Source organism: Triturus cristatus, chromosome 10, assembly GCF_964204655.1.
Source record: "Triturus cristatus chromosome 10, aTriCri1.1, whole genome shotgun sequence".
Lineage (NCBI taxonomy): Eukaryota > Metazoa > Chordata > Amphibia > Caudata > Salamandridae > Triturus > Triturus cristatus.
In genome coordinates, this window is record NC_140593.1 from 886,158,850 (window position 1) to 886,182,728 (window position 23,879).

Consider the following 23,879-nt stretch of genomic DNA (forward strand, 5'->3'; position numbering starts at 1 on the left):
GTACTCTGATGATGCAGTCAACGGGGGCTCCATCAACGAAATGCTTATGGTCTATCCAACTCTAAATGAGGCGGCCGGACTGAGGGTTTAGCAGACAGGGTACTTCGTCATGTTTGCAACAGAACACCCTGTCAGCCAAACTGTAAATCTTACCGGAGACGCCCCCTGAGGTTACTATGCCGTAATGCGCCACACTCTACAGATTTGATTTTAGTTCTCGAATTTATGGAACTATACTTCACACTTGGAAAGTGATTACAAGATCATTGCCCACTGAATATACATATAAAAATGTCTTGGACATTATGCTTTTAAATTTTCGCTTTTGACTGATTCATGGCCTATTTTGCCAGATTGGGAAGCAAGTTAATCAACTATTTAGATATATTTAATTCTTTTCAACATATTGATTGGATGTGCGAGTGCCCTGACGAAGTCACTTTTGTGACAAAACGCGTTGGCTGTGTGCTGTTTCTCTAAATTGAACCTAATAAGTGAAGGAACCTCTTGGATTATAGTGGACTGGATTGACTGACTTCATTTTGAGTGCATCGTCCCTTTTCTTTTTTCCTGTAATAACTCTTTGAGTTTTTGCATCCACGAACGGCGGATGTAGGAAGTGTTCTGCACCATTAATCTATTTGAAATGAGATGTGCTTAACCTTGGTCAGCCGTTTTGCTCGTCTCTGTTACAAACGTTAAATCTTATTCTTTGACTTTTATTTACTTTAGGCTAAATAGCTATGTGATTGGTTGACCTGGTGCTATATCTGTTATACATGAATAGTTCAGAACATTCTCATTCACTTTTTAACCATTTAGTTTTACATGAGCTGGGTGTGTGGCAGTGGCTGCATGGATGCAGAGCAGCTCCAGAGGCCTGATGGAGCACCGGCTTGGGGTAGATGTTTTAGCCATGTGATGTACTTGGAGGGAAAGTATAGCTTCTATTGAAAGAGGCTCCCAGCCTAAGGGATTCCACAGTTGTGAACCATGATTTGGAAAAAATGGCTATCTGAACTGATAGGCAACAATGTAGGATTTAAGCATCATCGCAGGCATGGATGAAGCAACTTCCTTTGTACAGCTAGCAACAGCATCAACATGAGCAGGAAGCCCACACTCCACAGTCACAGGACAAAATGACACAAGAAACACAGGAGCATCTCATTCTGGAGTTTTTACTCTCACCTTCCACATTGTCTCTGTATTACAACAGTCACTGTCTCAGTGGGATGCGGAGGATGATTGAAGGCATAGTCTCCACTGATGATGATCCTTAGGCTGGGCTGGGCTGGCCAGTAGCAGGATCACTCCACTCTAATGCAGCTCCTCTTTCATCGTAGACAGCTGAGCATGTTAGCAGGCCTCACAGCTGCTGACCCTTTGTGCCTCTTGCAGCGAGTTAAGGTAGGTTATTAGCAGACAGGGTATTACGTCCAAGTCCTCTCTTTCAATTAACAGGAAGATTTCGTTTTTAGTTCTAAAGGTTGTCAATGACTCTTAATGGAGGGTCTCACCAAAGTCCTACCTCTGGTCCAATCCTTTCTCAGTACTGCTGCACAAAACGTCAGCTTGAAGTGAAAGGTCAATTGATATTCTGACTTCTAGAGCCTACATATATCTCAGGTTAGTGGCAGCTACTCTGGACCTTGTGTAGGATTTGTACATTTGGAAGGGCAAAGAAATTCAAGCACATCTATCTTGTGGTAAAGTTCAGTTCCATGGTAATCAAAAGCCCCATTATATGCACATCACCGCTAGAATCTATGGTGATGTCTCAAATCCCTAAATATCTCCTGTAGATGTGTATTCATTCTAGAAAGGCGTTTAGCCAATCAGAGGCTCTTTCAGACACTGCAACTCTTCTTGATGAAATGCTTATAGGATACAGGGGATGGGCATATAGCTAATCTCATTATCAAGGTGAGAACATGTGGTACTGCCTTGAACATAATGCCAGAGATGCTGGTCAAGAAGTGGTAAAACCCAACTACATTGCACTGAATGGCACTCCCCATGGCCCACACACTGTTCAGTGTTAAGTGCAAGAGCTCCTGTTGTAAATTGTGTTATGGATTGGTGTTTCCATGATTGGCATATTTGATTTACTAGTAAGTCCCTAGTACAGTGCACTGAGAGTGCTAGGGCCTGTAAATCAAATGCTACTAGTGGGCCTGCCGCACTTATTGTGCCACCCGCAAAAGTAGCCCTGTAAAGGTTACTCAGACCTGCCGTTGCAGAGTCTGTGCGCAGTTTGTAACTGCCATGTCGACTTGGCAAGTGCACCCACTTGCCAGGCCCTAATCTGCCCTTTTCTCTCATGTAAATCGCCCTTAAGGTAGACCCACGGTACCTATGTGGGTTGGTGCTGTGAATGTTGAAGGTAGGACATGTACTGGTGTGTGTGACATGTCCTGGTAGTGAATTACTGTGCATGTAGTTTTTCACTATGGAAGGCTATCTGTCCAATAGGGTAGAATGGGAGTTTTGCCTATAACATCTTATAAGCATAACTTCCCATTGGGACAAGATAGGGAAATGGAGTTTAGTATGCCAGGACCCAGAATGTAAAAATGCATCTTTTAGTAAAGATGATTTTTATGTTCCGTGTTTGAAAATACCACTTTTAGAAAGTAGGTGTTTTCTTGCTTAGCCATTCTGTGTGCCTCTGCTGGGTTGTGGATTGACTGTCTGGCTTTGGAGTGACAGGGGCAGGGGATGTGCATTCTCTTCAGACAGCCACTGGGGGGTCGAGGTGCGTCCTGCCTTTCCTGGATGAGTCAGGTCTGGGCTGAATAGAACTGGGAGATTTCCTTGCACCTGAATTGGCCTGGTCTGCTGTAGACAATGCTGTCTCCGCCTCCTGCTGGGAAGCTGGGCCAGAGAGGACTAAACTTATTTGGACTATGCACAGACACTCTCTGCCTGAGAGAACAAAGGAATTTTCAGTATAAGTATTGGGGCCCAGACTTCAGAACTTTAGAACTCGCTGGAATCAAGGAACCTGCCAAAAAGAAGAGCTGGAAGAGCCGCCAGGAGGAGTACTGCCCCTTTGCTGCGTTGTTAGTTTGTTGGGTTGGCCTGCAGTTGCTGCTTCTGCCTTGGGCAGTGAAAGGACTGGACTGGACTGAACTTTCTTCACCTGTGCTGAGTATCTCCAAGGGCTTGAAGTTGAGCTTGCCTCCTGTTCTGAAGTCTCAGGAACTGCAAAGACTTCACCAACCTCTGGGTATCACTTTTGGAACCACTGTTTCAGTTGCCACAGAGAAGGGAAACGCAACCGACTACGTCACCAGCTCTGTGTCCTGATGGCACCCCAGAGGGCACCATCTGCATCTCGCACAGCAACCCTTGTCTCACCGAAGATGACCACCACCGCCGCCGCCACTGACCCGCTGCTTGCACCGTGACCTGTGTGCACCGCACTTGGCACTGACTCACTTCACTTTGCCATCCTGGTCTCACTGACGCCATCATTGCTGCTGACTTTGACACCCGTGACTGCATCGTAGCTGGGGGCACCGCTTGTAAGTTTCACAATGCACCAACTCGTCCCACACAGCTGTCTGGGCCGACCGACGCCAGCTCCTGATAACCGACTCTGTCACTTGCACCACAACCTGCCAGCACCGCATCGAGCACTGCCTCTCCCTACACCGTAAGCCTTGGTCTCACCGTCGCCATCTGGACGATCGTCACCAAGCCGCTGCCTGCACCACATCGTGAGGGCACTGCACCCTGAACCGCTTCCATTTTGTAACGCAACCGCGACGGTTGCCACGACCGGCTTGCACCAACATGCCAGCCGCAACAAGAAAGGTATTGTTCAAGAGTCTGTCCATGCTTTCGCTGGCCCGTACCGACGCAGTCGGCTGGAACTGTTAGATTCGGTTGTTTTCAGCATCACAGTAGCCCCGGATGGAGCTAACAACTCGTAGAAACTGTGTTTTTGAGATATTTCTGCAATTCTAAGGACATCTTGCAAATTATATCTTTTTTAAGTACTGTATGTTGGATTCTTATTGTTTTGGTCTTGTTTTGGATGTAAAAAAATATTGGATATTTTTCTGAACTGGTGTGGTGTCCTTTTGTAGTAATTTCACTGTATTACTGTTGATTATGTGCAAATGCTTTACACAATGCCTCCGAGAAAAGCCTGACTGCTCGTGTCAAGCTACCATGGTGGTGAGAAGGGGTTATTTTAGGAGTATAACTCCCTTATCCTGACTAGGAAGAAGGGTCCCTACTTGGACAATGGAACCTACCTCTGCCAACTTGAGACCCCCATTTTAGCACCCATTTTCTGATTTCTCTTTCTTTTTTGTGATGTCCATGGTGAGTATCAGCTCACAAGGTTTGAACCCACGGCCTTGGTCTGGCCGCCTCCAGCAACACAGATACAATCTCAATACATGTCCAGCACACCCCCATACCACCTCCCGAGTACATTAAGAGTACTCTGGACAATCATCCCTCCCTTCACAGGCCTTTCAAAAGTACATCAGAAGCTGGTGAGGAGAGGGAAGGACGATTCCCAGGGAAGCAAGAGGCCCAAGAGACTAGGTAGCAGCCTTGGAGCCTAATGGATTCTACACAGGCAGCTCTTAGGAGATATCTGTGTACATATCTGTAAATAGGGAGACGTATTCTCTTCTAAATGACACATTGTCAGTTCCATCTTCCTGCATGTATCCCCGTACCCTGCACCGGTGTACCAACTCCGGTGGGTTTCACTCTCTGAGAACCCCAGATTTTCCTGCTTTTTTCCGAACCCTGCTAGCCTGTTATACACCACACAAAGGACTGTGAAGCCAGGGTGATGGGTCAGACTGGTACTCCCGGGGTTTGCTCTTGGCATACTGGGGGAGGTAATTTGTAGAGAATAGCATGGGGGGGGGTATCAACAGCAGCTGAAAGAAGCAAGAAGCTCCTAGGGGAGTCGGGGGTCCTACTTTCAAGCAAGACTTACTGGTGGGTTAGAACACAACCAAATTGTAATTGCAAGATTAATTGAGAAGCAATGTAATGGTCTTGGGAGCAAAGTCAAGGAAGCTTCAGCAAGCCAAAACGTCTCACCCTGAGGAGGAAAAATATTCACACAAATGGTTTTCGAACAGATGCAGATCTGGCGAGAGGAAGAAGGCAAGCATTGGCAAAACCAAAAGGTCTGGCCTAGGTAGGCTCATGCGAAGGTTATCTATTTACCTTATTTATTTTAAGCATGTGTAGCAAAAATGTATACAAAAAACTGCAACTACCTAAACGTGGTTGCCATATGTTGCAATTGAAAAAAGAAACTCTTTAAAAAAACATTCACGAATGTGACCGCATTTATTGTGAGATTTATTAGATAAGCCTCGTAGTGGTGCAATGCATTTTATTGTTATTTTTGAAGGAGACAATATATCACATTAATTTGCACAGAGATACAATGTTATAAAGTCACTTTATAACAGCAGCTTTAAACATGAGGCAGTAAAAAATCACCATTTAACTAGGCAAAGTGTGGTGTAGGCAATAATAAATAGTTGGTATTTAAAAGTTAATATAAACAAAGAAAAAATAAAAACCAAACCCACGTTGAACCAGGTGTGTCACGGAATACAACTGAGCCACTTCTAAATAGAAGTGAAAATGTGCACAGGCTTGGTGCAGTCACTGAAAGTGAAGAGCGCGAACGGGCAAAATTGCTGACCTTTTGTGCCATGACATTTCCTGGAGTGGGTAGAAGCTAAAAAGGAAACACAATTTAACAGACCAATGGCTGAAGCCCGCTGACCAAAAGCCCCGCCAAGTTTCTGCAATATATATTAACTTTATGAAAAACTATAGTCTGATGAGAAATCTAAAGGTGCCTTAATGACGAGACCTAAAATGTGTCCCCAGTGCAGGGTTGCTTTAGTATTGGTCTCCCAACCACATACCAAGTAACTGGTTATGTCACTTCCAATCTGAATTGCCCACACTCAGCTCCTAGACCTACAGTAGAAGCATGATTGGCCCAGAAGATTGGGGAACATAATTGATCAGAGAAACAGGTGCCACATATGAGCCCACCTATATTCACAAGCAACAGAGCCTAATACCCCTCCATCTCAAATAGAACCCACCTCATTGTGTGTAAAACTCTGTCTCCAGTTTGTTTGAGTAGCAATCTGGGATCCAAAACCGGCCCTGGCAAAGTGCTCGGCCGGCCCCCCTGGGGTGTTGGGGTGCCGCCGAACTCTTTGCCAGGGCCGGTTTTCGGCCGATTTTGTTACAGTTCCGATTTTGCAGCTATGCTGCAAAAACGGCCCTGTAACAAAACCAGACCCCACCCGTGCGGCCCACTGGGGGATTGCCTGGTGCTCGCTACGGCCAGTCCGGCTCAGGTAGCAATTAATGAACAGGATGCTGATTATATGCTGTTTTCTATGACTGTGTTGTCATTAATGCCCTTAAATGGTATTATGGGTCTCAAGGTATTATTACATACAGTAACGCCTCATTTTGTTTTACTAGGGACAGCTCCTTCAGGTAATTCCTGGTAGACTTTGACCAGGGCAAACTTCTCAGAATTATGGGTTTATCTATTTTTGCATGTTAAACTCCATTTCACTTGGGCCAATTGGGGATCAACTTGTCACCCCTTGATAGTACACATATCCCTGACATAGGTAAGATTGGGTGTAGTATCACCTCCTGAGAAAGCTGAGCTACTTTTAATGGGCCAAGAAACTTTAGACTGTCTTTGTAGTGTGTGTTAACCTCCTGCAGGGTGGCATGCTTCATCATAGGGTTCTTCCCGTTCCGCCATGGAACAGGTCTTGCTACTACCTGCGAATTTTGTGGGAGCACTGAATGTATGCTCTAGATGATGATAGAATAGGAGTAGGAGGTTTTTTTTGGTGAAAATTGAAAATACCTGCCTGGTGGGATGGCAATGCTTTAAACCGTCCTCCAGACGGTATGGTTAACTTCTTGGTTTAAATCCTTGAATACTGATTGTTTGGTTAGCCTCTTTCAAACAGCCTTACATTTCAAAAGTCACCTTGCTTATAGTTACCCTCTTCCTCCCTGCATTTCTTTCTGCTTCAAATCTTTGATGTTTGAAAGCTAGTAAAATAATGCTGTGCAATTCTTTAAGTTTAAATGCTCCTGGGAGGGAAGCTAATTCGGATGTATGACGTTACAATGCATACATTTACATCGCGGTACATTACATCGCGGTTTTTACAACGCAAGTCGTTACAACGACTTGCGTTGGAGAGCGCTGGACTTAGGAGTAGTATAATTTACTATTCCAACTCCAGTCTACGTACAGTAGGGAAGGTGTTGGATAGTAAATTATACTATTCCTTGTCCTAGAGCGCCATCTAGCGCAAGTCGTTGTAACGACTTGCGTTGTAAAAACCGCGTTGTAATGGCATCGCGATGTAATCCCCGCGTTGTAAACGATGTTTCCCAGCTAATTCCAGCCCCAACTAATTCCAATGAAATGTATACATCTTGAGATGGGCCCTGAGAGTGGTCCAGGAGGAGTGAGGTGTAGAGGAGGAAATTGACAGTCTATCGTAAATTAATATGTGAGCTGATGGGCCATTTGGAAGATTCCTTTCCATTTGTATTGATCCAACATTCGATGTGAAATACCTTTCAGGCCTTAAAGATGGTTGAAATGTTGTACAGGAAAGTGTATGATGGTTTCACATTGCAAAATATGAATGAAACAAACTTCATGGTATTCCTCCTGAACACAATGTTCATCTTGTGGATTTTAGATAGAAATCATGTTATTTAAAATCTACAATGAAGTTAAGATGTTCGAACTTGTTGAGCCAGAGCCAAACTCCACCGAAAACCGATGTCGTGACTGCTGCACTCCGACACCCTATGATCCCAAGCGTCCAATTATGAGAAGAGAAGAAAGCGCTTCGACCAGAGATCAGCCACCGCAAAATGTGAGTTTTAGTAATAAATGAAAGTCAATAAGTATAATATTAATAAATTATACTTAAAACCATCTGAAATGATAACAAACAAAATAATGTAGCAATATTGCCACTATTACAATTGCAAAACATTGACAAAAGTTTTAACTCTAGAATGTATAACGTGGCAGCGATTGACAAGATCTCCAATACAAAGGCCCTTATCTGACTAAGTCACTTAAAGCTTTATAATTGTTGAACAAATGTAGCAAAAAACACAAGACCGGTTTTGAAAACATCATAGTTACTCTCACTAGGGTTTTTGAGGTACTTAATTCTGCTATAGGTTCCGGAGTCTACACCAAGTAGTCACTTAGGGGCTCATTACGATGATGGTTGGATGAGTGTCCGACCGGCATCCTAGCGGACACGGGACCACCCGACAAGGAGTCAGCGGTCCCGCTACCTTGATTTGATGGGACCGCCTTGAAGGCGGTCGGAAAGTTTATTTCTCCTGTTGTGGCTTGTGCTGTGGGATGCAGCACAAGCTGCAATAGGAAAAATACACTTTTGAAACATCCATGCATCATGTGGAAGGCACCAAGCAGTGCCTGCCACATGATGCATGGATGTTTAGGGGGGCAACATAGGTGCACCCCAGGGCCCATAGCGGAGGGCCATGGGCAACAGGGGCCATGCTAGGGGCCTCAAAAGACCCTTTCCACCAGCCTTTTCATGGCAGAAGAACCGACATGAAAAGGCTGTCGAGAAGGTGCATCGTAATCCCCAGGGCGGTGTTTGAGTAGGCACCACCTCCATTTTGGGGATTACTATCTGCCCACCGCCTCAATGGGCTCCTTGAGCCTGTTGGAGGTGGAGCGGATTCCCAGCACAGGCATTGGTCGGACTGCCTGCATCCTAGTACGGCAGTTGGACAGATGCCCCAGATATCGGACGGACCGCCACCGACGAGCTGTCAGATGGCCTTTTGCCGACATCGTAATGAGGCCTTTTAGTATTTTATTTTACTTAATAGATGTCCTCCTCTTTCCCCTTCATCTTCAATACCTTTCCCTTAGATTTATTTTTTATTTATTCAGTGTGTAAAGTATCTTGTTATCAGGTTTTAAATGACAGAAATGATGGTTTATGTCGATAAATGTACCCCTAACTATACAGCTGGGAGTGCATTCTTTGGATGAAAATTCGATTTGCAGAATATATTTTGACCGACTAAATATGGAAAAACTACTTATAATTATGTTATAATCAAATTAAATTTTTATTTATATGAAGAAGAAGAAGAAAATGCTTTATTCTGCCGTAGGTCGTAAATAAAAAAATAAAAACACGATACATTGATATTATAAATCAGTACAGTAAATGTAAAATATTGCATAAAAAATGTTCCTCTGTTGGCCTGACTGCACAAAAGTCAATTTAGAATGAAAACCATAGACAAAAACCTAAATGGTCGTTCATGCCTAAAAATAAGGTTTATGGATATCATAATGTAAACAATGACTTAAACTAAGAGCAACAGCAGACCAAATAAACGGTTGACAGTGTAAGAAAATACATCTATAAAATTCATTAGTAAACGTGTTAGCCTGCAAGAATAGGATTCATAAACTATTAAGCTAAAATATAACTCCATACATATGACATAGGCTAGCAGATGGCGACAATGGCTCACATAGCGCAGCACTGGTGCACATGCAAGCCCTAAAGGGTTCCACAAGTCAATCACAATACATAAAGTGCAAGTGCTCTTTTACACTGGCAAGAGGACAAGTTACAACCTGATCAATTCCACTGTCAGATTTTCTAGAATCCGGAACACTAATATTATAGCAGAAGCCCGAGTCGCTTTCTAATCACAGCCACTGCCAGTAGGAATCTACTTTCCAAAGCTAGTGGGTGATTTAAGGTGCCTCGTGGGAATGTAGCAATTTGAGGATTTCCTTTCATTTAAGCAGTTAGACAGAGGGGAGAGCTCGTGGGGTAAAAGATGGTGGGTAAGAATGTTGTTGACAACATGTTAAGAATAATGGTGTAGATGAAGAAGGGATTAATAATCATGAGAGTAAGGACGTTGATCACATGGAGGAAAAACAGAAGGTTGTTGTATGAATAGCAGTAATATAACGTAAAGCAAAAAGAACAACACAGATCTGTAGAATGAATGGAGGGGGACTATGTAGATGCATACACTTTAACACAGTGTTTTATGCAGGGAATACTTGAGCAGACCATGATGTGGAGTGGGAATGCTATTAATTTGTGATTTATATGTGATGATGAACAACGCAAAATGTAAAACTATGAAATTAAAGTTCATTATTGTTCTATTGTTTACAGTGACCCCTGATGAAGGGCGATTGCAGCCCGAAATGCATTGGGTTTTTATGAATAAACACTGCCTCTGACGAATCAATGCTTCAGTCGTGTTCATACATAGAGGTCCGGATGGACACATTTTGAGCATTAGAAACTTGGAAAAACGCATATTAGTCCATGTGTGGGCGACTTAAGATCAAACGGATGTGAACAGTTACAAATGAGATGGAATAAATTGAAAAAACGGAGTCAAGGAATGATGAATGCCAACATGGCGTTTACTGAGTTGTGCAATTGGTTTGGCGAGAGATGACACCGCTTTCTATGATGCCGTTTAACATGGGTGCCACTATGGGCTGGCACCATACCAGTTTGCACGCTATCAAAAGAAAAACACAGAGAACAAGTTAAAAAACGATTGATTTAAGGTGCGCATCCCATCCCTACCATATGATCAGTGAAACTAGTGACATCTTGGATTCACAGCAAGCTAATTGACAACAGAGACACAGCACTATGTCAGTCTCAATTGCCCCTCCTTGATTACCTGGGCCTCTACCTAGATACAGAATGTCTATAATAATCCACATTTGTAAAGCACGAACAATCACCCGTAAGGGTCTCTAGGCGCTGGGGGCCGTCGGGAAGATTAAGCAAGCTATTGCCCAGAGTCACATGGTGCTGGGCTGTTTTGCCACCGGCGCTGGGGATCGAACCGTGATCCCCAGATTCCGGAGTCAGTCGCCCTGTCCGCAGCGCCACACCTCTTCCCATGTCTTAGCATAGTAATTCCATTTGCTCTATGAGCAGCATTTGACACTGTCTCCCACCCATATCTTGTTTGGGAGAAGAAAGTGAGAGGGAGTGGTTTATTTGTTCCTTGCACTGAGAGAGCTAGGTGTCAGCTTCCTTTCTTTCGTTCAGCCTTGCGTCCTTTAACCAGAGGTGTTCACAGGGCTTTGATCCCATTCTACAATTTTTAACCTCAGTTTGCTTCAACTTGCTCATTTGATTTAGTAATCAAATTAAATTGAAATTGCATTTATAATTGTGCTTACTATTCCTGATGAGGCGTTATAGCACTTTACAGTGAGTAGCATGTACCCCGGAGCCCAACATTAGTGGTAAATCTACCGGTTTTTGGGATTAGTCTTGTGCTCTCAAAGAAACCATTTTATTAATTTATTCCAGTTGCTTTGTGGTACATTATTACTTATGTGTGATAATTAAAGGGGTCTATGTGAGCAGCCAATGGCTGACAGAATGAATAGATATTGTTAGGTTGCGTGGATACAGTTTCAAAGAGAGACTAAGACAGACAGGCAGGCAATTCTGAATAGTCTATATCAGTGGTTCACAAACTTTTTAGGACACAACCCACTTTTTAGAACAACAAGCTTTTGTGACCCACCTACCTTTAATGGACATGAGGCAGACGATTTTTCATTGTAACTAAAGCATCATGTGGTAGCCCACTGTCAATTACAGACAGCACATTTTCCATTAAAGTGGCCACTAAATTTGCACTGATATACAGTTTTACTGATTTAACTATATAACACACAAATGACAATGTGTAGAAATCGGGTTTCAGTGAACAGTTATCATTTGTGCACCACCAAGTAAAATCTTTGTTGCCCTCAGTCTTCAGAATTACAAAAAATGGGTTTTTATTTTTGCTTTCTAACTGCGAATGTGTACAGTTAATTTGAAAATATTGACATCTTGTTGTTCTGTTTTGGGCTCAGAGAAGACAGTGCAATAACAATGATTATAAAGGTTTTAGATCATGTGTATAAAGCATTAACAGCGTAAATGTCTGTATATAATGGAGAGCAACACAGAGTTTATCAACAGAGAATCAAACTTTAAGTTGCATAATTATAAGAAAATTATGTATCTCGCACTTCTGGCACTTTAGCATATTACTGAAAGTAATAAACTGAGCCAAAAGAACATAATACAGAGGTAGATGGCTGAACGGATTTTAAATGTTTTTTAAAACTTTTTTTAATGAAATATAAAGAAACCATCAGCACAATTACAATGAACTGTATGTGTTTTGCACATCTGGCACATTAGCCCTTTAATACATCTATGAAGTCACAGACTGAGCCAAAGAAGATTATAATATACTGGCAAATGGGTGAACAATAATTTAAATTACTGTAGAAGAAGGAATACAAACTACATTTACACTTGGAAGGTGTACGTATTGAATCTTTAACGGTAAAATAGATGCATATATTTTGCATAATCAGCACATTAGCACTTTATCATTGAAAAAGGATTAGACTGAAGTAAAGAAAATAGTGATACAGCGGTAGATGGATGAATAATGTACGGAAACCATTGCTTGAGTTGGGAACATACATAATTTTACACTAAGGAGTGTTTGTACTGAACCTGATTGTGAGTTGTAATCATTGAAATTTTTAACTACTGACAATTTTTCTTCTAAATGGTCGCACTTTTATTATAATCAATTGATTAATAAAATAAAGTATTTACTACTACTACTTCTACTATATTTTGTTGGGTATTACAAGAAAATTACCTACTACAGCCTTTCCTATCAAACACCTGTACCTCAGGGAGATTGTCACATAATTCACTTTACTTTCTCTGACTGCAAAGTGAGAGAAATTTGCAAACACCAATCCCCTTGTTAAAAAGGCAGCAAAGCAGCAATTGTCAGAAGACATAGCCTGACACTTGACATCTATCTTTGAAGTGCAGCAAATGTGACGAGATAAATACAGAATTTAAAGGAATCTTTAGTTATTGCTTGAACTTTTACGACTCACAAAAAAATCGGCTAATGACCCAACAGTGGGTTGAGACTCACAGTTTGAGAAACACTGGTCTTTATACACAAACAGCATCCAGAAGGTAGAATGGAAGGAGAGGTTCATTCAAAATAAAAAATGGAGGGAAAAATTGAAAGTCTAAGTCAAGATAAATTTTTTATGCAGGGTTTTATTAATATAGCGGGTCGAGATTTTTTGTGGTAGCATGCAATCTGATGATGTAAGCCTGTAGAAAGAAAGAAACCGTTATAAATTCTGTTCTCATGGAATGCGGCTTTTAATAGTCTTTCTTGAGAAATGTTAACCTTCAAAGAGGTGGCAGATACTTGCCTAGCTGCAAAAGCAACCCTAATGTTTCTTGAGCTCACATTATGAGTGACCATCTAGCAGTGTAACATTTAATCACATCACAGTTCCAGTAATTACCATTTGCCAGCACCACTGAGAAAGGTAGGAATTAAAACTGTTTGAGACATGTGATGTTATATCTAGTGCTTGTGCACATCTCTCCATTGTATGCAATGCAAGTAATACTGTCAAACGCAGAATAGACCCCTATGTGTAATTGTTACAGCAGTGTATTCAATATTATAAAGTGTTGTTACCGTTTATGCAAATTGTTTTCCAACATATATAAACTACAATATAAACATACGTTAGGTAAACACCTGCCAAATTATTATTAAAGAAGGAAGCTGATAAACTTGTTGGCGCAATCATCATTAGTATCTTCAGTGTGCGTTTATATGTCCAATTCATTGTCTGATTTGAAAGGGAGACAGACAGTGCTCTACCCTGCCCCCACCTAAAGAGCACCAGGCCCCACAGAACAGACAACAGGCTCTGAAGAATGGATGAGATACATTGCAATTTTCTATGCCTATCGGCCCTGGCGTAGTCGTCAGACAGTTTGCAGCACCGGTCCTATGGACCATGAGATACCTGCTAAAAGTGTATTCTGTGAGCAAACATCAGTATACCAATTCAGATTACAGTGAAACTCATTTGGTGCCACAAGAATGGAAAATGATGGTTTCCAAACCATGAAGATTTATCAGCAAGTTTGTCAAAATTACAAGCTTTATTCATTTAGTAAATAGAAATTGTCTCGTAATCAGATAAGGGAGAGAGAAGCTGAGATTCATTCGGGTTCCATCGAAAGGCAAATAATCAAGAGAGAATGAATCACTCATCCTGTTTAAACCAGGGTCTAGGGTTCTTTCCGTCTTAAAAAACCCTCATTCACTTGGAACTCGTAAATGCGGTATATCTTGATTTTCCGTGAAAAGCATAATCATTGGGTCTTTAATTATTCTTTCCTCTGCCTGGAGGGAGACCAACTGGTATTCGCAGTAGTGATCAGAAATGGCGAGGGTGAGTGTGAAGTGTTGTTAAATCAATCAGTGCTGGGTATCTGCCTTCAGATCCATGTATTTGTGTTTATCTCTGCCGCCATCTATTCACAATGTTTTGTCTTACAGGTTTCAGTCACTGTTTGGACAGAGGTAGCGGCCTCTAGTATGGAAGTGAACAGAACTGGTCTCTTGGGAAAGAGTGTCCATCCTGGTATGGACCGCTGCTCGCACTGCTGCCTTCTCAGCGTGGTTCAAAAAGTCAAACGTCTGGATGCCAATGACTCATAATAGTGAGAGGCCAGGTACAAGAGAACCAGCTCCTGGTTCAGACAACTGGATCATTCTTCCATGGCCACATCCAGAGCCTGCATCCACAGGAAAATCTCTGGGCTAACACACAGGTTGTGTAGCATGATCAGGTGTCCAAATCCACTTACAAGACAAAGACTCTGATACCATCAGGGCCATTTTGATTGGACAGGGCTCATATAATGCTTTATATTGAGATTATGTTTTTGATAATACGTTATATCAACTACATTTATTTACATTATGCATTGCAATGAAGTGGAAACTCATTCAATATGTATATTTTTATATAGCACCATATAGCTCAGGTGGGAGCCAGGATGTACATGGGCAATTTCTAAAAGCAGGTCTCCTTCCTCTCCATCTAGGCTAATTCTGAACCAATAAGTTATTTAGCCTCTACATCCCAATACTCAGAGTTTCTTACATTACACAATACATTAATTGTAATGTTTATTGTTATGTGTAAACCATGCTGATGCCCTTAAGGTATAGCAAGGCTATAGAAAACTGCTAAATGAATAAAAAAATACATTTCGGCTTCTATGTACTGTCTTTAAATGTATGTGAGTCTCCAATCTTATGTCTTTATCTTGCCTCTCGCTTTCTTCTTATTTTTTCCTTGCTTCCTCGTACTAAATACTGCTTTGGAGCTTCTTAATATCTCTTAATACCCATTCTGTTTCTACACTTGCCATCTCTCTTGTTCTTAGAGCCACTTCTAAGCACAGTTTTTTAATGTGGATTTTCCATAGCTCTGTCTATACTGGAAATGTGTATTATTTTGAATTTGTTTTAGGTATTTGATAAAGCATGGACTTGGCTTCAGTGAGAAGCTGAGTGCTGCACTTGGACCAATATTTATTGCAGGAGGAGCATCTTAAACACGAGGAGCTGTGCATAAAACAGTATGGTGCCCGAGATCCTGCAAAGAATACGTTATAGGATCCCAAATTAGCGTGGCAATGCGGGTGGGTCAGTACAGTACTAAACAACACAATACATTTTTTAATCTATCTTTGGGCTGATCTGATTAACCAATATCAATTAAACAAAATTTTAGAAAGTGCCGGTCTATTCTTACTTCTAAATACTTGTACATTCATCCACTCACCCACATATTTCCATCAACCCACGCAAGCATATATCCATCCACTAACAAGCAAACACTCATTTATCCACAGAGACCCAAGCATTGATCTATTCACTCTTTCATCCACCCAGGAATGCATCCCCGCCCATCTATCTACACATCCTTCCACCCACCATCGCACACACCCCCAGCTAGCTGTCCATCCCTCTATAGCACTTCACAGCCATGATTTTAAGCATTTTTCCAACCAACATCCATCTGCGTCTGCATGTGCTTCTACGTGTGCGGTCCGATTGTGTGTACATGTGCGTTCAAGAGCACATCTGTGCCGTGTCTGTAGGCAAATGAGCACCTGCACGTGCGGTGTTAGTCAATGCATTCAACATAGAACCTGTACAAATGTATCAAGACCAGACCTATTGGCAAGGTTGGTTACTTTTTGACTTTCATTCTTACTTTGCATATATTTATATATTCTGAGACATTACTAAAGTGATGTATTTTTATATAAAATAAAACCCTCACAGGACATTCCCAGTGTATTGCCACTCTGATAAATATATAGCACCACTGCACTACCCCTCTCCTAACCCTCTACCCCTCTTCTACCCCTCTTCTTCCCTTCTACCCCTCTACCATTCTACCCTTCTACCCCTCTACTACCCCTCTTCTACCCCTCTTCTACCTCTCTTCTGCCCCTCTACTACCCATCTTCTACCCCTCTTCTACCCCTCTACCCCTCTAGCCTTCTACCCCTCTACTACCCCTCTACCCCTCTTCTACCCCTCTACCCCTCTTCTACCCCTCTACCCCTCATCTACCCTTCTACCCCTCTACCCCTCTACTACCCCTCTACTACCCCTCTACCACTCTTCTACCCCATTACCCCATTACCCCTCTTCTTCCCCTCTTCTACCCTTCTACCCCTCGACCACCCCTCTAGCCCTCTACCACACCTCTACCTCTCTACCCTTCTATCCCTCTACAACCCCTCTACCCCTCTACTACCCCTCTACCCCTCTTCTACCCCTACCCCTCTACTACCCCTCTACCCCTCTTCTACCCCTCTTCTACCCCTCTACCCCCTCTTCTACCCCTCTACCCCTCTTCTACCCCTCTATCCCTCTTCTACACCTATACCCCTCTTCTACACCTCTACTCCTCTTCTACCTCTTTACCCCTCTACCTCTCTTCTACCCCTCTTCTACCCCTTTACCCTTCTTCTAACCCTTTACCCCTCTTCTACCCCTCTACCCCTCTTCCCCTCTTCCCCTCTTCTACCCTTCTTCCCCTCTTCTACCCTTCTTCCCCTCTTCTACCCCTCTTCTACCGTTCTACTTCCCCTCTGCCCTCTTCTACCCCTCTACTGCCCCTCTACCACCCCTCTACTACCCCTCTATCCCTCTACTACCCCCCCTTCTACCCCTCTACCCCTCTTCTACACCTCTTCTACCCCTCTACCCCTCTTCTACCCCTCTTCCACCCCTCTTCCACCCCTCTACTACCCCTCTACCGCTCTACTACCCCTCTACCCCTCTTCTACCCCTCTACCCCTCTTCAACCCCTCTACCCCTCTACTACCCCTCTACCCCTCTACTACCCCTCTACCCCTCTTCTACCCCTCTACCACCCGTCTACCACCCCTCTACCACCCTTCTACCCCTCTACCCCTCTTCTACCCCTCTACCCCACTTCTACCCCTCTACCCTTCTACCCCACTACCCTTCTACCCCACTACCCCTCTAGTACCCCTCTACCCCTCTACCCCTCCACCCCTCTTCTACCCCTGTACCCCTCTTCTACCCCTCTACCCCTCTTCTACCCCTCTTCTACCCCTCTTCTACCCCTCTACCCCTCTTCTACCCTGCGGTGGACTAAGTGGCAGCCAGAGCCTGATAGCACTGCTTGTCCTTTAAAAAAAAAAAAGCATTGTCATAGCCAATAGGTCTCGCCTTTGGGACCTTATAAGTGTTTAGTTATGCAGCACAATATCCTTGGTACAACAACATCAACTGTTGCATGGCTAAGCACTTATAAGGTCCCAAAGGCGAGTCCTATTGGCTATAACAATGCTTGTTGATATTCTGTCCTGGATATTGTGTCCCATTGATATCGTGGTTTCGATATTCAGGGGGGACACCCATTCATGCATAGAGATCTTACTAGTAAGGAGAAGGGTGGGTGATGAAAAGGCACACTTTACAAAGCAGAGGTATCTCTAAGGAAATACAAATTTAGTAGCACAAGCCGGTCTAGGCCACATTTATCTTACATTTTCAAGCCTTACAGAGCAGCTATTGTTATAAATAAGAACATCATGATAAGTATAGATACAGATGCTTCCACGCAAGCCATTGAATGGCTGCCACAGGAGCAAGAAAGTCCCTTCCTGCAACCAAGAAAGTGATAAAATTGAAAAGGTGCTCTTAAATCAGCATACATTATCACTAAAATCTTGGAAGTATTCCTGGTTTGTACAGGCAGCAAATGCAGCTGTCTCAGTACTGAACTCAGGTGAGATCTTTGAGAGATCTCAGTGACAATTTGTGATTCCAGATTCTAGATTACCTGCAAACTGTACTTCAATACTGCAGGCAGGCCAACATAAAGGGAGCAGCAATAATCGGATGTATGTCGTTACAACGCACACTTTTACAACGCATGCACTTACAACGCATTTTTTACAACGCACAATTCATTACAACGCATGACATTACAACGCATGACACTACAACGCATTTTTAAAAACTACCTTTACAACGCATTTCCATTACAACGCATACTACCATTACAACGCATACCATTACAACGCATAATATTAAATTGCATTTAAGGTAAGTATTAGTTAAATTGCATTTAAGGTAAGTATTAGATAGTATAGGGGTAAAAATTACTTTTCTAACTCCAGGGGGTGCAACAGTAGGGTAAGTGTTGGATAGTATAGGGGTAAAAATTACTATTCTAACTCCAGGGGGTGCAACAGTAGGGTAAGTGTTGGATAGTGTAGGGGTAAAAATTACTATTCTAACTCCAGGGGGTGCAACAGTAGGGTAAGTGTTGGATAGTATAGGGGTAAAAATTACTATTCTAACTCCAGGGGGTGCAACAGTAGGGTAAGTGTTGGATAGTATAGGGGTAAAAATTACTATTCTAACTCCAGGGGGTGCAACAGTAGGGTAAATGTTGGATAGTATAGGGGTAAAAATTACTATTCTAACTTCAGGGGGTGCAACAGTAGGGTAAGTGTTGGATAGTATAGGGGTAAAAATTACTATTCTAACTCCAGGGGGTGCAACAGTAGGGTAAGTGTTGGATAGTATAGGGGTAAAAATTACTTTTCTAACTCCAGGGGGTGCAACAGTAGGGTAAATGTTGGATAGTATAGGGGTAAAAATTACTATTCTAACTCCAGGGGGTGCAACAGTAGGGTAAGTGTTGGATAGTGTAGGGGTAAAAATTACTATTCTAACTCCAGGGGGTGCAACAGTAGGGTAAATGTTGGATAGTATAGGGGTAAAAATTACTAATACTTACCTTAAATGCAATTTAACTAATACTTACCTTAAATGCAATTTAATATTATGCGTTGTAATGGTATGCGTTGTAATGGTAGTATGCGTTGTAATGGAATGCGTTGTAAAGGTAGTTTTTAAAAATGCGTTGTAGTGTCATGCGTTGTAATGTCATGCGTTGTAATGGATTGTGCGTTGTAAAAAATGCGTTGTAAGTGTAGTGCGTTGTAAAAGTTGCGTTGTAAAGGTTGTTCCCCGCAATAATCCATTATGGCGCCAACAATTGCATAGGCCTCAGCTGCCAGATGATCTTGGAATAAAAAAATTGATCTGCCAAATTAGATTCCTGTAGTGTGAACCTGCACTGACCACCTCGCTCTCATGTGATTTTAGGAACATACAGCTACCCAGGTCTAAGTTCAAAACTTGACTGCCAGGGTAGGCAGAATGTTGAAGAATAGCATCTTGCCATTTACCGATAAATAGGTACTTTGACTGTGAATATTGGGTAAATTAACCATTTTCCCCCAAACATCAGTTTATGAATTTCATAAGAAACACAAACTCAGTCCTGAAATACCAGATGGTTATTTGTAACAATTAAATATCAACTAGTCATTTTATGAAGAAACACACTTTTACCCACAAATTAGCTTAACATTTTCAGTAAATGCACTAATTGCTTTCCAAAGTATTATTCTGTCATTTTTAGTAAAGACATATATCCCAGGTATTGCCATCCTATGGCAGTCAATGCTTTAGTCTCTCAAGTGCCATATTCCAGATAGTGCAATCATGTAAAAGATCGTGTTAATCACATGGCAGACAGTGTCATGTGTAAATGTACGCATTATCATATGCTAGTCAATGCAGTATCCCCATGTATGTCTAATTATAGGTCAGAGAATGCATCATACCCAGATAATCCTCATATGCCCATGAATTTGCCTTTATGTGCCCATGGAGGTTCCATCATAGGCCAGTTAGTGCCATGTCACTTGGTCTACCCATATCCCAGTGAATTCCATCATGTTGTCTGGTATACCTCATAATATGTCTCTTCATGCCATGTTGTCAAGTATCTCCCAAATGCAGGTCAATAATTCCATACCGTTAACAATGCCACATTGCCGCCAGTATGCCACATATGCTTGTCAGTGTAATGTACACATATATGCCCTACATAACAATCAGTGGCATCATGTGTCCAGATAAGTTCAGTATGCCTGTCAGTGGATCACATGTCCCTAGATATGGTCCAACAATCAGCCATATGAATATTTTATTTTAGTTGGTAGCGTTGTAAAGTACTGCACATCACCTTTTGGCCACTTTAGAACACCAGAGAGTCAGAGGTATCTAGTGAAAGTTAGATTCCAATTGGGAGCAAAATAGTTCCTGTACAATGTTACATTTGTGTAGATTAACTGAAGGTGATCCTAGTTTTCAGAAGCACATTTACTCAGGTTCTATGCTTCCACAACCTTAAGCTTGGATCATGGACTTCCAGTGGTCTGTCCCCATATTTCATAATCTTGAAGACATGGTAATTGAGAAGGTGCATGGTTGTGGAACACAGTTCCCTAGACGCCACACAGTGGGTGCCAATTTTTGCATCTATCTGGCCATGCTGCATTAGTCTTTATGCACTGTGCAGCAAACATTTTCAACTTGCTCTCTGTTCCCACAGGGAGCCAGCAGAGTGCTTTCAGGACTGGTTTTTGGTGGTCACACTTTGTTGGCTAAAACCTTTCCTCCACCTTTTTTTTGATAAATCAATGTTATTGATTTTTCCGAGTTAAACATAAACAGTGAAGTGCAAACAGTATTACACAATCTAAGAGAATTGCACCATAAGTCCATAATCGGCCCATCATCTGATCCATATTGTCTGAAACCATTGCTGACAGCCTTTCGCCTCGTAGATAGGTTCCTTGCGTTTTCCGCCACCTTTTAACACATTTCTTTGCGAGCTCCTCTCGCAATATTGATGGAATATTCTAAGCATTTTCTGACTAATTCAGCAGCTGGTTTGAAGAAATGAGAGGAGTTTCCATAAGGGAAGATAGCGCCAAGTTTTTATCCTTCACCATTGTACTGATTTGCAGAGGGGATGAACGAACTGTGTTGAATTGTACTGCTAAATTCCTGATCTTCAAGAGTGCCGAGAACGGTATTTCCAGGTTTGGAGGGTAGACAAAAAGCAGCGACTTATCATTTGGTTTTCCCAAATCCAGAATCTCAGTATTGTATCTGTTCATGAAAAAGAGCTCTTACACATATGGCCTAGACATGTGGTGGTGTTGGTCTTGATCCTTGCCTTCGTTTCCAAACAGAAGTGAATTTGTGTAATGTTTGCATGCATCTGGAGCTGCACTTACAACAGTACTAGAAGCAGTACCAGATGACATGTTTTTGAACAGCATGCACAATTCTGCTGCACAACTGCACACAATTGAAGTGCTTCTGGAAGAAATCCAAAGAGAATCTAAAAGCCAGCCAGGAGGTCATGGAACAGTGGTATGACCTGAAGGCCACTCTGGTTGAGTTTCAACGTGGCCAAATAGTGTGGGTGATAGAGCCTGTGGGGCCCAGGGCCCTGAAAGACCGTTGGTATGGGTCCAATGAGGTCAAAGAGCGTAAGAGTGAGGTCCGAGGTAACCATACTCCTGGACACAAATGATGGAGTGGATGAAGAGAGTGAACCTATCCCGACCTCCTTTCTTCTAAGGGGCAGGATGGGCCAGTGGAGGGTGTCAGCCTCTCCCCTACACTGACCCTAGAACAACAGAGAGACTGCTGCCAGTTGTTAAGGCAGTATGCCTCCATCTTCTCCCTTACCCCAGGACTCACTACAATGTGCACCCATAATGTTACTGGGGATAGCTTAGCTGTGAAATGTAAGATCTACAGGCTGTCTGATAAGGTGAGAGCCAGCATTAAGGAGGAGGTCTCTCAAATGCTAGTTAGGGGTTATTGACCCCTCAAACAGCCAATGGTCCAGCTCAGTGGTGCTGGTCCCCAAGGCTGCTCCTCCAGGTGCCACCCCAGAACTTAAGTTCCATGTGGATTACCGGGGGCTCAGTGCAATCCCCAAGACTGATGCACCCCCATCCCCAGAGCTGATGAGCTCATACGTCAGTTAGGATCTGCCAAGTTCCTCAGCACGCTTGACTTAACATCTGAGTACAGGCAGATTTCCTTAAACGAGGAGGCCAAATGGAGTTCTGCGTTCTCTAGCCCATAAGGGCGCTTCCAGTTCCAGGTAATGCTCTAGGTTAAAGAACGCCCCTGCCACCTTCCAGAAAGGCCCACCTTCCAATGTATGACTGTTCAGTCCTTCCTTTCCTAAGCAACACCCCTCTTACATTGTGAGTTCTTCCAGCTATCATGTGAGGCTAGAATCATGGCCTCTTACTGGCTCCAGTCTTCCATCTGATTGTGGAAAGGTTTGTTGGTGACTGAGAAGCACGTCATACGAATCCCCACGCCTGAATTGGCAGAGTATAATAATGATTGACGTCTGTTACACTATTCTGCTTCTTTCTCTGACATTTCTCAGCTTGGAGGAGTTGTAGGAGAAGCAGTAGTGTCTGTCACTTGTTCTACGCAAGGCACTAGTGCACCTAAAGGTCACTTTGTGTATTTTTTATCAATATATATATATTTTTTAAGTTTGCCTGCTTTGGGTACATCACATGGAAACAGGAACCTACCATAGAGTTCAGTTAACCTACTTTTTTAATCAATCCAGGATTAGATCGGGCGGAATGACAATAAGGTATTCACTAAAGGAAAATAAAAATAAACAAAAATACATATGTTAACACATTACATAGACCACAATGTGTTATTCAAAGTGAAACTAAGAGATGATTGTTAGGGAACTAGAAGCAGATACTTGCCTCTTGACTTGAAGAGACTTTGTTGAAAAGTGACCATGGTTTGTATAGCAAAGTACAGGAGTCGTAAGAGAGCATAAGGTCTCATTTGGGTATCATGACAATCCTTTAGAGATGACTGTGGTTCAAAACTCTTGATTAGAGGATGCAGAGGGTTATCTGGTGCTTAGATGATGAGGGAAATTAATCTTCTCAGTTCCTCATTACAAGGAGCCCATTGCATTCAGGTAGGTGCAGTAAAACCTGTTGGTGCACAAACCAGAATAATATGTTTTGCGGCTAACACTGCACCCTCATAATTATCCTTAGGTTAATGTCAGTCAACCCTGTTAATTACTGGGGCATGCAGGTTTTGGTCTGATTAACACCAAAATATACATGCTTTCCCCAAACCTTGTAAAATACACTATTTATCGCACCTGATACATTTTGTTCCCAAAGGAGTTGATAAATAGTGCACCAAACAGGATGACTCATAATGGGGCCAACGTAGATACAATAAAATAGCGTATACACTAATGTGCAATGCCCGGTTACTTACCAATAATATTCATTACTCCGAGTCATCTCTTTCTCGTCACAACCCTTATGTATGAGTTTATCTCCATTCATGCAGAACCTAATCACCAAATTTGACTTTTCCTT

General features: G+C 42.5%; 1 protein-coding gene across 1 annotated transcript in view; it reads left to right on the top strand.

The window, feature by feature from the left end:
• LOC146796179 (uncharacterized) overlaps window positions 1–15,273 on the top strand; it is a 144,548-nt gene extending 129,275 nt beyond the window's left edge. The window contains exons 5-6 of the mRNA XM_085628596.1: window positions 7,764–7,943; window positions 14,545–15,273. Coding sequence (XP_085484722.1) covers window positions 7,764–7,943; window positions 14,545–14,706 — 342 coding nt within the window. The 3' untranslated portion in view covers window positions 14,707–15,273. The remainder of the gene's footprint in view (window positions 1–7,763; window positions 7,944–14,544) is intronic.
• Window positions 15,274–23,879: the final 8,606 nt, after the last annotated feature.